General features: G+C 49.4%; 1 protein-coding gene across 1 annotated transcript; it reads left to right on the top strand.

Annotated features, from left to right (window-relative positions):
- The first annotated feature begins 331 nt into the window (after positions 1-331).
- ddias (DNA damage-induced apoptosis suppressor) lies at positions 332-11259 on the top strand. The gene is made up of 4 exons (XM_082958348.1): positions 332-1068; positions 3853-4014; positions 6937-7060; positions 7244-11259. Exons 1-4 carry the CDS (start codon positions 953-955, stop codon positions 9740-9742), a joined length of 2901 nt encoding a protein of 966 aa, XP_082814474.1. The 5' UTR covers positions 332-952; the 3' UTR covers positions 9743-11259.
- Positions 11260-12629: the final 1370 nt, after the last annotated feature.

Here is a 12629-nt window from a genome sequence, read left to right as displayed (position 1 = left end):
AGTCCATGAAGCTGGATATCATAACTTCAAGACTTCAAGGCAAAAGCACTACAAGGACTTTTGTCGTCCTCACAGGAGGATTCAGAGCCTGTGTTGGGACCTGATTAGAATGAGTTTTTTTATACAGAAAAGCAGGTAGATTTATTTATTTTTTGTTAATTTATTTTTTGGTAGTTTGTGTGATATATTTTATATATTTTTACCCAAATGTTTATTGTGATCTTTTTTACCCGCCCGCACAGTAGGTGGCGGAATGCACATGTAGTTGTTGCCAACGCCATTATACCATAGAAGAAGAATATAACCCGCTGAGCGGTCGACGCATGCGCTGGAGCTACGCTCTCATTCGTCACTATTTGAAAGTTGGCGGTCGCGTACACGGTGCACACAAATGTCTGCTGTGAATTTGAGTTAATTAACAAAAATCTAGTAGATATTGTACATGTTTTATATGCGGAAGGGTATAGCTGTCAAGAGAGGCAACAAAGCAGATCAACCAAACACACGTAATCGTAGGCTTGTTAGCTACCGGTAGCTAGCTAGTTAGCTTCTAGTCATACACATTTAGCTACCGGTAGCTAGCTCGTTAGCTTCTAGTCATACACATTTAGCTACCGGTAGCTAGCTAGTTAGCTTCTAGTCATACACATTTAGCTACCGGTAGCTAGTTAGCTTCTAGTCATACACATTTAGCTACCGGTAGCTAGCTAGTTAGCTTCTAGTCATACACATTTAGCTACCGGTAGCTAGCTAGTTAGCTTCTAGTCAAACACATTTAGCTACCGGTAGCTAGTTAGCTTCTAGTCATACACATTTAGCTACCGGTAGCTAGCTAGTTAGCTTCGAGTCATACACATTTAGCTACCGGTAGCTAGCTAGTTAGCTTCGAGTCATACACATTTAGTCATACACATTTAGCTAAGTTACTTATTTCTGGAGAAGCAGCCGGCTAATGTCAGGGAGAAGGGCTCTGGTGGACTGTGTCGTCCTGTCTCTTCAGGACTCGTGTGTGTTATACCCATGTTGTACAGGATGCTTCTCCAGGATGCAACAGACGGACACGACCAAGTAAGAGACACACACACACACACACACAAGGTAAGACACACTAGTTATCGAAAAGCCCATCGCTATGATCACTTGCGAAACGGTGCAGGGGATGTTTATGAGGGGGAATGGCTGCCACCCAGTAACTATCCTGGAGGATGGCTGCCACCCGGGTAGCTATCCTGGAGGATGGCTGCCACCCAGTAACTATCCTGGAGGATGGCTGCCACCCGGGTAGCTATCCTGGAGGATGGCTGCCACCCGGGTAGCTATCCTGGAGGATGGCTGCCACCCAGTAACTATCCTGGAGGATGGCTGCCACCCAGTAACTATCCTGGAGGATGGCTGCCACCCGGGTAGCTATCCTGGAGGATGGCTGCCACCCAGTAACTATCCTGGAGGATGGCTGCCACCCAGTAACTATCCTGGAGGATGGCTGCCACCCGGGTACCTATCCTGGAGGATGGCTGCCACCCGGGTAGCTATCCTGGAGGATGGCTGCCACCCGGGTAGCTATCCTGGAGGATGGCTGCCACCCAGTAACTATCCTGGAGGATGGCTGCCACCCAGTAACTATCCTGGAGGATGGCTGCCACCCGGGTAGCTATCCTGGAGGATGGCTGCCACCCAGTAACTATCCTGGAGGATGGCTGCCACCCAGTAACTATCCTGGAGGATGGCTGCCACCCAGTAACTATCCTGGAGGATGGCTGCCACCCGGGTAGCTATCCTGGAGGATGGCTGCCACCCAGTAACTATCCTGGAGGATGGCTGCCACCCGGGTAGCTATCCTGGAGGATGGCTGCCACCCAGTAGCTATCCTGGAGGATGGCTGCCACCCGGGTACCTATCCTGGAGGATGGCTGCCACCCGGGTACCTATCCTGGAGGATGGCTGCCACCCGGGTACCTATCCTGGAGGATGGCTGCCACCCAGTAGCTATCCTGGAGGATGGCTGCCACCCGGGTACCTATCCTGGAGGATGGCTGCCACCCAGTAGCTATCCTGGAGGATGGCTGCCACCCAGTAGCTATCCTGGAGGATGGCTGCCACCCGGGTAGCTATCCTGGAGGATGGCTGCCACCCGGGTAACTATCCTGGAGGATGGCTGCCACCCGGGTACCTATCCTGGAGGATGGCTGCCACCCGGGTAGCTATCCTGGAGGATGGCTGCCACCCGGGTAACTATCCTGGAGGATGGCTGCCACCCGGGTAGCTATCCTGGAGGATGGCTGCCACCCGGGTAGCTATCCTGGAGGATGGCTGCCACCCGGGTACCTATCCTGGAGGATGGCTGCCACCCGGGTAGCTATCCTGGAGGATGGCTGCCACCCAGTAACTATCCTGGAGGATGGCTGCCACCCAGTAACTATCCTGGAGGATGGCTGCCACCCAGTAACTATCCTGGAGGATGGCTGCCACCCGGGTAGCTATCCTGGAGGATGGCTGCCACCCAGTAACTATCCTGGAGGATGGCTGCCACCCAGTAACTATCCTGGAGGATGGCTGCCACCCGGGTAGCTATCCTGGAGGATGGCTGCCACCCAGTAACTATCCTGGAGGATGGCTGCCACCCAGTAACTATCCTGGAGGATGGCTGCCACCCAGTAACTATCCTGGAGGATGGCTGCCACCCAGTAACTATCCTGGAGGATGGCTGCCACCCGGGTAGCTATCCTGGAGGATGGCTGCCACCCAGTAACTATCCTGGAGGATGGCTGCCACCCAGTAACTATCCTGGAGGATGGCTGCCACCCAGTAACTATCCTGGAGGATGGCTGCCACCCGGGTAACTATCCTGGAGGATGGCTGCCACCCGGGTAACTATCCTGGAGGATGGCTGCCATCTTTGATATAAAATATTTCAACATTATATATATATATATATGGCTGTTTCAGGAGAGATCTATGCACAGCAAGTTTTGTCAATTAAGATATTCTTAGAATATTTTTAAGTTTGTCACAATTTTTAAAAATATACATTTATTTTGAGTTGAACCTTTTTATTTAACTAGGCAAGTCAGTTCAGAACAAATTCTTATTTACAATGACGGCCTACCCCGGCCAAACCCTCCCCAAACACGGACGACGCTGGGCCAATTGTGCGCCGCCCTTTGGGACTCCCGATCACGGCCGGATGTGATACAGCCTGGAATCGAACCAGGGTCTATGGGACAACCAGGGACAATCACATGGCTACTGCTTCGCCCTAGCACCAGCTGTATTCTTTAGGAGTCTACTGTTACTCTTTAAGGTCCAAGGACCTTGTATGTTATTTACAGAGGTTGACTTATACTGTGGCAGCCAAAACAGACAAAACGTGAATCGATTCTCAGTTCTATAAACATAAACCCCTCTGCTTTCATATCAAAATAATAACTGGCTTCATCACAGTTGCAGCCAACAGTATTTTTTTCAGTAACATGTTTCTGGTGGCTTTCTTCTGTTTACACACAGGGGCCGGGAGCCTCCCATTACACAGGGGCCGGGAGCCTCCCATTACACAGGGGCCGGGAGCCTCCCATTACACAGGGGCCGGGACAGGGGCCGGGAGCCTCCCAGACACACAGGGGCCGGGAGCCTCCCATTACACAGGGGCCGGGACAGGGGCTGGGAGCCTCCCATTACACAGGGGCCGGGAGCCTCCCATTACACAGGGGCCGGGAGCCTCCCATTACACAGGGGCCGGGAGCCTCCCATTACACAGGGGCCGGGAGCCTCCCGGACACACAGGGGCCGGGAGAGGTTTGTTTAACCTCAGGTTGGTGCTGTCTGTCAGACTGTAGTGTTGTTGTTGTCCTGTAGATGGCACTGCTCCAGGTCCTGCTCCAGCTGTCTGGAACCACACCTGGACTACAGGTACCGCCTGTCTCTCAGGGTAACCAGAGACAACACCATATTTGGGGTGACTGTGTTCGGGAGCTGTCTCAACCCCCTCTTCGGAGCCCCTGCCGCCGACCTTCACAGGTACAGCCTTATTGGTGGACTGTCTAGCTCCCGCCTATCCTTTCTTTGGATTGGTGGATACATCTCATTATTGTAATATTTTTTTTGAATATTCGATGAGGGTCGCTGACATCAACCCGCCTGTTATTCAATGGAGATTCTACAGTACATTCATAAAGTATTCAGACCCCATGACTTTTTCCACATTTTGTTACGTTACAACTTTATTCTAAAATTGATTAAATAGTTTTTTTTCCCCCTCATCAATCTACACACAATACCCCATAATGACATCACAATACCCCATAATGACATCACAATACCCCATAATGACATCACAATACCCCATAATGACATCACAATACCCCATAATGACAAAGCAAAAACAGGTTTTTAGAAATCTTTGCAAATGTGTGTATATATAAAGAAAATGGAAATATCACATTTACATAAGTAGTGATGACAGCGTCAAGTCATTTACATAATTATTCAGACCCTTTACTCAGTACTTTGTTGAAGCACCTTTGGCAGTGATTACAGCATCGAGTCTTCTTGGGTGTGACGCTACAAGCTTGGTACACCCGTATTTGGGGAGTTTCTCCCATTTTTCTCTGTAGATCCTCTCAACCTCTGTCAGGTTGGATGGGGAGTGTCGCTGCACAGCTATTTTCAGGTCTCTCGAGATGTTCGATCGGGTTCAAGTCCGGGCTCTGGCTGGACCACTCAAGGACATTCAGAGACTTGTCCCGAAGCCACTCCTGTGTTGTCTTGGCTGTGTGCTTAGGGTCGTTGTCCTGTTGGAAGGTGAACCTTCGCCCCAGTCTGAGGTCCGGAGCGCTCTGGAGTAGGTTTTCATCAAGGTTCTCTGTACTTTGCTCCGTTCATCTTGCCTCGATCTTGACTAGGCTCCCAGTCCCCACCTCCTGAAAACATCCACACAGCATGATGATGCCACCACCATGCTTCACCATAGGGATGGTGCCAGGTTTCCTCCAGACGTGATGCTTGGCATTCAGACCAAAGAGTTCAAACTTGGTTTCATCAGACCAGAGAATCTTATTTCTTATGGTCTGAGTCCTTTAGGTGCCTTTTGGCAAACTCCAAGCGGGCTGTCATGTGCTTTTAACTGAGGAGTGGCTTCCATCTGGCCACTCTACCATAAAGGCCGGATTGGTGGAGTGCTGCAGAGATGGTTGTCCTTCTGGAAGGTTCTCCCATCTCCACAGAGGAACTGGAGCTCTGTCAGTGACCATCAGGTTCTTGGTCACCTCCCTGACCAAGGCCCTTCTCCCCCTGATTGCTCAGTTTTGCCGGGCAGCCAGCTCTAGGAAGAGTCTTGGTGGTTCCAAACTTCTTCCATTTAAGAATGATGGAGGCCACTGTGTTCTTGGGGACCTTCAATGCTGCAGCCATTTTTTGGTACCTTTCCCCAGATCTGTGCCTCGACACAATCCTGTCTCAGAACGCTACAGACAATTCGTTCGACCTCATGGCTTGGTTTTTGCTCTGACATGCACTGTCAACTGTGGGACCTTATATAGACAGGTGTGTGTCTTTCCAAATCATGTCCAATCAATTGAATTTACAACAGTTGGACTCCAATCAAGTTGTAGAAACATCTCAAGGATGATCAATGGAAACAGGATGCACCTGAGCTCCATTTCGAGTCTCATAGCAAAGGGTCTGAATACTTATGTAAATAAGTTTTTTCTGTTTTTTATTTTTTAATACATTTCTAAACATTTCTAAAAACCTGTTTTCGCGTTGTCATTATGGGGTATTGTGGGAAGATTAATAAGGGGAAAAATAGAAAAAAATGTTGAAAAGGGGAAGGGGTCTGAAAACTTCCCAAATGCACTGGAGGAGCACCACAATACTTCTTTCAGGAAGTCTGGAATATTTTAAAGACATGAGTTTGCGGAACTTAGTTCCTGTGTAGTCCACGGGGTTACGGGGAACTTAGTTCCTGCGTAGTCCACGGGGTTACGGGGAACTTAGTTCCTGCGTAGTCCACAGGGTTACGGGGAACTTAGTTCCTGCGTAGTCCACAGGGTTACGGGGAATTTAGTTCCTGCGTAGTCCACGGGGTTACGGGGAACTTAGTTCCTGCGTAGTCCACAGGGTTACGGGGAACTTAGTTCCTGTGTAGTCCACGGGGTTACGGGGAACTTAGTTCCTGTGTAGTCCACGGGGTTACGGGGAACTTAGTTCCTGCGTAGTCCACGGGGTTACCGGGAACTTAGTTCCTGCGTAGTCCACAGGGTTACGGGGAACTTAGTTCCTGCGTAGTCCACAGGGTTACGGGGAACTTAGTTCCTGCGTAGTCCACGGGGTTACGGGGAACTTAGTTCCTGCGTAGTCCACGGGGTTACGGGGAACTTAGTTCCTGCGTAGTCCACGGGTTACGGGGAACTTAGTTCCTGCGTAGTCCACGGGGTTACGGGGAATTTAGTTCCTGCGTAGTCCACGGGGTTACGGGGAACTTAGTTCCTGCGTAGTCCACGGGGTTACGGGGAACTTAGTTCCTGCGTAGTCCACGGGGTTACGGGGAACCCTAGTTCCTGCGTAGTCCACGGGGTTACGGGGAACCCTAGTTCCTGCGTAGTCCACGGGGTTACGGGGAACCCTAGTTCCTGCGTAGTCCACGGGGTTACGGGGAACCCTAGTTCCTGTGTAGTCCACGGGGTTACGGGGAACCCTAGTTCCTGTGTAGTCCACGGGGTTACGGGGAACCCTAGTTCCTGTGTAGTCCACGGGGTTACGGGGAACCCTAGTTCCTGTGTAGTCCACGGGGTTACGGGGAACTTAGTTCCTGCGTAGTCCACGAGGTTACGGGGAACCCTAGTTCCTGTGTAGTCCACGGGGTTACGGTGTGTTAAATGAAAAGATTGTGTTTGTATGAGAATGGCAACATGGATAAACAAAGTGGTTTTGTGTTTCCAGGCTGGTGGAGGAGTCTTCGGGTCCAATGGGAGGTGAAGGTCATAGGTCAGGATGTCACAGCAGGCTGCTGGTTAAGGCTGTAGAGGACTGCTTCATTGGAAGACATTTTGTTTTTGGGATCAAGGTACAACACTAATGAATCGTTCTGGTTTATAATCTCTCAACCGCTTCATGAGAAAGGAAACCACTTGGCCTGTTACTACATTATATAAACTATTACAGAATGATGTCAGTGTCGCCCCCAAGTGGTATGGATTTGGAAGTTGTGTTTTTCCATCCAAGCTATGTTGTCATGTCTCTGGTGCAGATATCTGGCCTCCACCCTTACAGGAGAGAAGCAGGCCAGTTCATCGCCAGTCAGATCTCTCTGCCCCTGGCCTCTGCTCCAGGCTGCTCTGTGGTCAGTTATTACAGAAGCCTCCTACAACAAGCTGCTCTCTGCGTCGACTGGGCAACTGATCCTAGACCAGCCTCCAAGAGCCTCCTACAACAGGCCTCTGTCTGTAGAACTGATCCTAGACCAGCTCCCCAGCCCAACTCTGACCCCAGTACAGCTCCTCTCTTGCTCCACCCCTCTCCTCTCCGCAGCTTCGACTCTACGCTGCCCTCTTGCGGCCGATCCATGTCACCACGTTGCACCATAGCCTTCACCCCAACCCCGACCAACATACACACGGCACCCTGGCAACGGTCTCCGGGGGTGATCACATCGTCTGCAGAACAGGAGGAAGAGGAGGGGGGGAGAGAGTATAAAGGACACAGTAGGAACAGCAGCCAGGGGGAGGGAGGACACAGTGGGAACAGCAGCCAGGGGGAGGGAGGACACAGTGAGAACAGCTACCGGGATTTTCTGTCCTCTTTCTGTGAAGGCTCTGACTCCCTTGTTCACCCCCATGCCTCTCTCACGTGGACCGCTCCAACACAGCCTGGCCATATACGGACTGCGCCATCCAGCCTCGGGAAGAGGGGTGTTTCAGACACGGAGGAGTACAGGTCAGTGTGTGAACAAACCTGTCGTTCTGACTTTGTGACCTGGGAAGACCTGCTCTTCTCTGAGTGTCTTGGGGAGAGTGTCTGTGATCCTGCGGACACAGAGTCAAAGCCCACGTCACACACGACTCTACTGGACATTAGTAATGTTGGACAGCTCAGCCATCGGTCACCCGGACACACAGCTGGCCTGGAGGAGGAGTATAACTGTTCAGCAGACCTCTTCCATTGTTCTCAGACCAGCATCAACACACACACACCCAGCACGGACTCTCACACACCCAGCACGGACTCTCACACCCCCCGCACGGACTCTCACACCCCCCGCACGGACTCTCACACCCCCCGCACGGACTCTCACACCCCCAGCACGGACTCTCACACACCCAGCACGGACTCTCACACACCCAGCACGGACTCTCACACACCCAGCACGGACTCTCACACCCCCTGCACGGACTCTCACACACCCAGCACGGACTCTCACACCCCCAGCACGGACTCTCACACACCCAGCACGGACTCTCACACACCCAGCACGGACTCTCACACACCCAGCACGGACTCTCACACCCCCTGCACGGACTCTCACACACCCAGCACGGACTCTCACACCCCCTGCACGGACTCTCACACCCCCCGCACGGACTCTCACACCCCCCGCACGGACTCTCACACCCCCAGCACGGACTCTCACACCCCCAGCGCGGACACACACATGGACACACCTTCAGAGTGTTGTGACTGTGTCCCTTTGTCCCAGTCCACCCCCATCATCAGGAAAACTTCTCCACCACATACGCTGCAGATCAGAACCCAGCGACACACACCCAGAAACACACACACACCTAAAGGACACACACACGCCAAGAGGCCCAGACCCCGGCAGCCAGAGCCCAGAGATCGTGTACTAGCTCTGCAGTGGGGGAGAAGGACCCCCGGGGGGAGGAGGACCCCCGGGGGGAGGAGGACCCCCGGTGGGAGGAGGACCCCCGGTGGGAGGAGGACCCCCGGGGGGAGGAGGACCCCCGGTGGGAGGAGGACAGGTAGTGTGAGAGTATGTGATGACAACAGTGAGATGGTGATCTCTCCCACTCAAAGACCCTGGTGTTCCAGGATGACAGACAGACAGCAGGCTGGGGGAGGACGAGAGAACAGAGGGAGGACCACAGGGGGAGAGAACAGAGAGAACAGAGGGAGGACCACAGGGGGAGAACGAGACAACAGAGGGAGGACTACAGGGGGAGAGGGAGAGAACAGAGGGAGGACCACAGGGGGAGAACGAGAGAACAGAGGGAGGACCACAGGGGGAGAACGAGAGAACAGAGGGAGGACCACAGGGGGAGAACGAGACAACAGAGGGAGGACTACAGGGGGAGAACGAGACAACAGAGGGAGGACTACAGGGGGAGAACGAGACAACAGAGGGAGGACTACAGGGGGAGAGAACAGAGGGAGGACTACAGGGGGAGAACGAGAGAACAGAGGGAGGACCACAGGGGGAGAGGGACAGAACAGAGGGAGGACTACAGGGGGAGAGAACAGAGGGAGGACCACAGGAGGAGAGAACAGAGGGAGGACCACAGGGGGAGAGAACAGAGGGAGGACCACAGGAGGAGAGAACAGAGGGAGGACCACAGGGGGAGAGAACAGAGGGAACAGGAAATCTACACATGTTCACCAGACACTGAGAGAGGGACAGACAGAGGGTTTAGCCAACCAGCAGCTCGAAGACAGCAGGTCTGTTAGCCCCTCCCTCCACGAGGGAAATGAAGCGTGTGATTGGTCCAGAGACCTGTTTACTGACTCTTCCTAAGGGCTCATTCCTCCCCCTTCTCCATGACGCGTGTCCTGGTTCACTCCTCGTCAAGGATGTAAAAGCATTGGATTGATTTATGAAATATGCAATGTGACTATAATATAATGGAGGAAAAATGTAATATGAATTTCATATGTGTAGTATAAAGCCTTTTTTAGTTTTTTTTTTTTACATTGTTCCAAAGCGTTGTACCTTAACTACAAAGGACAGTTCGCTGTCCTTGTCTACATTTCAAGTGTCCAATGGCTGTGAGAAGCTCTGTTCACATGAGGACAATAAAATCAAATCTTGTAGAATTGTATCGAAGAGAAAGAGCGAGTCTCAACTCGGCTGAAAAAACTGTCATGTGGTGTTTTGTTGTTGTCATTCCGCCCACCAAGCAAGGAGTTTTTGTTGGGAGGTCGAATTTATTTCGTCAACATCAAAAATGAATGGATTATTTGCTACTTGATGTTTATTTGCTCTAATAGAAGTTTTAATGCTGAAGTTACGAGTGTACTGATTGTATGTTGGACATGTAACATCCCATAAACTTTTTGAGAAAAAAAAACAACACTTTATAACACAGAGTTATCTCCAGATGGCTATGCATATTCATGGCATGGGACTAGTAGCATACATTCATAAAGTATTCAGACCCCTTGACTTTTTCCACATTTTGTTACGTTACAGCCTTATTCTAAAATTGGTTACATTTTCCCTTAAAACAATTGTGATGGAAATGTTATACTTGAGCTTTTCTAATAACTAATTTCTGTGTTCATGTAAGTGACTGATTGAAGGAATCTTCACTTGTCACTATCTGCAATTTGGCAGTGCGCACAGAACCTTGTTTTGAGAACAAAAGATATTTCAGTTTCAAGGTCTCAGCTTAGAGAGAAGAATCCTCGTGAGGTATTGGTCTGTCACATGTTCTGAACCAGTGTTGGTCGGTCACATAAATGAAACAAAATGGATAATGATGAATTCATTATGCTAAATCATGCAAATATAACTTGTCTGTGTATAGCCGTATATAAGACAACTGTTGGGACTGACCCAGCAGAGCTCCTGATTGACATGTGTTCTATGGTGCATTGAGTTGGGACTGACCCAGCAGAGCTCCTGATTGACATGTGTTCTATGGTGCATTGAGCTGGGACTGCCCCAGCAGAGCTCCTGATTGACATGTGTTCTATGGTGCATTGAGCTGGGACTGACCCAGCAGAGCTCCTGATTGACATGTGTTCTATGGTGCATTGAGCTGGGACTGACCCAGCAGAGCTCCTGATTGACATGTGTTCTATGGTGCATTGAGCTGGGACTGACCCAGCAGAGCTCCTGATTGACATGTGTTCTATGGTGCATTGAGCTGGGACTGACCCAGCAGAGCTCCTGATTGACATGTGTTCTATGGTGCATTGAGCTGGGACTGACCCAGCAGAGCTCCTGATTGACATGTGTTCTATGGTGCATTGAGTTGGTTGGAACCTCTCTAGGATGCTGACAATAAACAATGATTCATTTAAGATTGACTTTGAGTGTCCCTGTGTAAAATAATTTCCAAGACACAATCTACACACAATACCCAGTAATGACAAAACAAAAACAGGTTTTTAGAAATTTGAGCAATTGTATTAAAAATAAAAACATGATACTTTAATAAAAAACAGTATTCAGACCCTTTTGCTATGAGACTTGAAATTGAGCTCAGGTGCATCCTGTTTCCATTGATCATCCTTGAGATGTTTCTACAACTTCATTGGAGTCCACCTGTGGTCAATTCAATTGATTGGACATGATTTGGAAAGACACACACCTGTCTATATAAGGTCCCACAGTTGACAGTGCATGTCAGAGCAAAAAACCAAGCCATGAGGTCGAAGGAATTGTCCGTAGAGCTCAGAGACAGGATTGTGTCGAGGCACAGATCTGGGGGAAGGGTACCAAAACATTCTGCAGCGTTGAAGGTTTCCAAGAACACAGTGGCCTCCATCATTCTTAAATGGAAGAAGTTTGGAACCACCAAGACTCTTCCTGGAGCTGGCCGCCCGGCCAAACTGAGCAATTTCTAAGCCTGTTTTTGCCTTGTCATTATGGGGTATTGTGATGTCATTATGGGGTATTGTGTGTAGATTGAGGGGAGGGGGGGGAATTATTTAATCAATTTTAGAATAAAGTTGTAACGTAACCAAATGTGGAAAAAGTCAAGGAGTCTGAATAATTTCCCAATGTACTGTAGAATCTCCATTGAATAACAGGCGGGTTGACGTCATCGACCCTCATCGAATATTCAAAAAAATATTACAATAATGAGATGTATCCACCAATCCAAAGAGAGGATAGGCGGGAGCTAGACAGCCCACCAGTCCAGAGAGACATGTATCTTGTCAGCACTGTAACAAAACCATATACTTTGAAGAATCTATGAATAAAAATAAATTTGGTCTGTTACAGATATAATAGATGAAAGTAATATCTTCAGCTATAATGATTTAAAAAAAATATATATATATATATGACTTTCCTTGTCGACCCAAAGCAATATTGTACCGTCATAAATGCTTTTCCTTCTAGTGTTGTGCTGCTGGTGAAGGGAATGTTATTGTATTCAGATGCGTCTTCATACACAGATAGCTGTTTGCAGGATGAAGAGTTAACAATAAACATCTCAGACAAGTTATTTACAAAGAATTCTTCCCAGAACAGTTAAAAAATTTGACTTTTTATCTGTCAAATGTTGATGAATCTGTAAACCAAGACAATAAGAAAATGTCTTTCCCTACACAACTCAAGGCCAAAGAGAAGCATTTTAACATTCTAAATGATATTTATCCATCAAATACATTTTTAAGGTTGAAATTCAATGTAGATTGTAATGACTGTACATTTTGTGGGAATGACA

The sequence above is a fragment of the Salmo salar genome, chromosome 11, assembly GCF_965601325.2.
Source record: "Salmo salar chromosome 11, fSalSal1, whole genome shotgun sequence".
Taxonomy (NCBI): Eukaryota; Metazoa; Chordata; class Actinopteri; order Salmoniformes; family Salmonidae; genus Salmo; species Salmo salar.
Note: the sequence above shows the minus strand (reverse complement) of the source record. Positions and strands in the feature narration are given on the sequence as shown.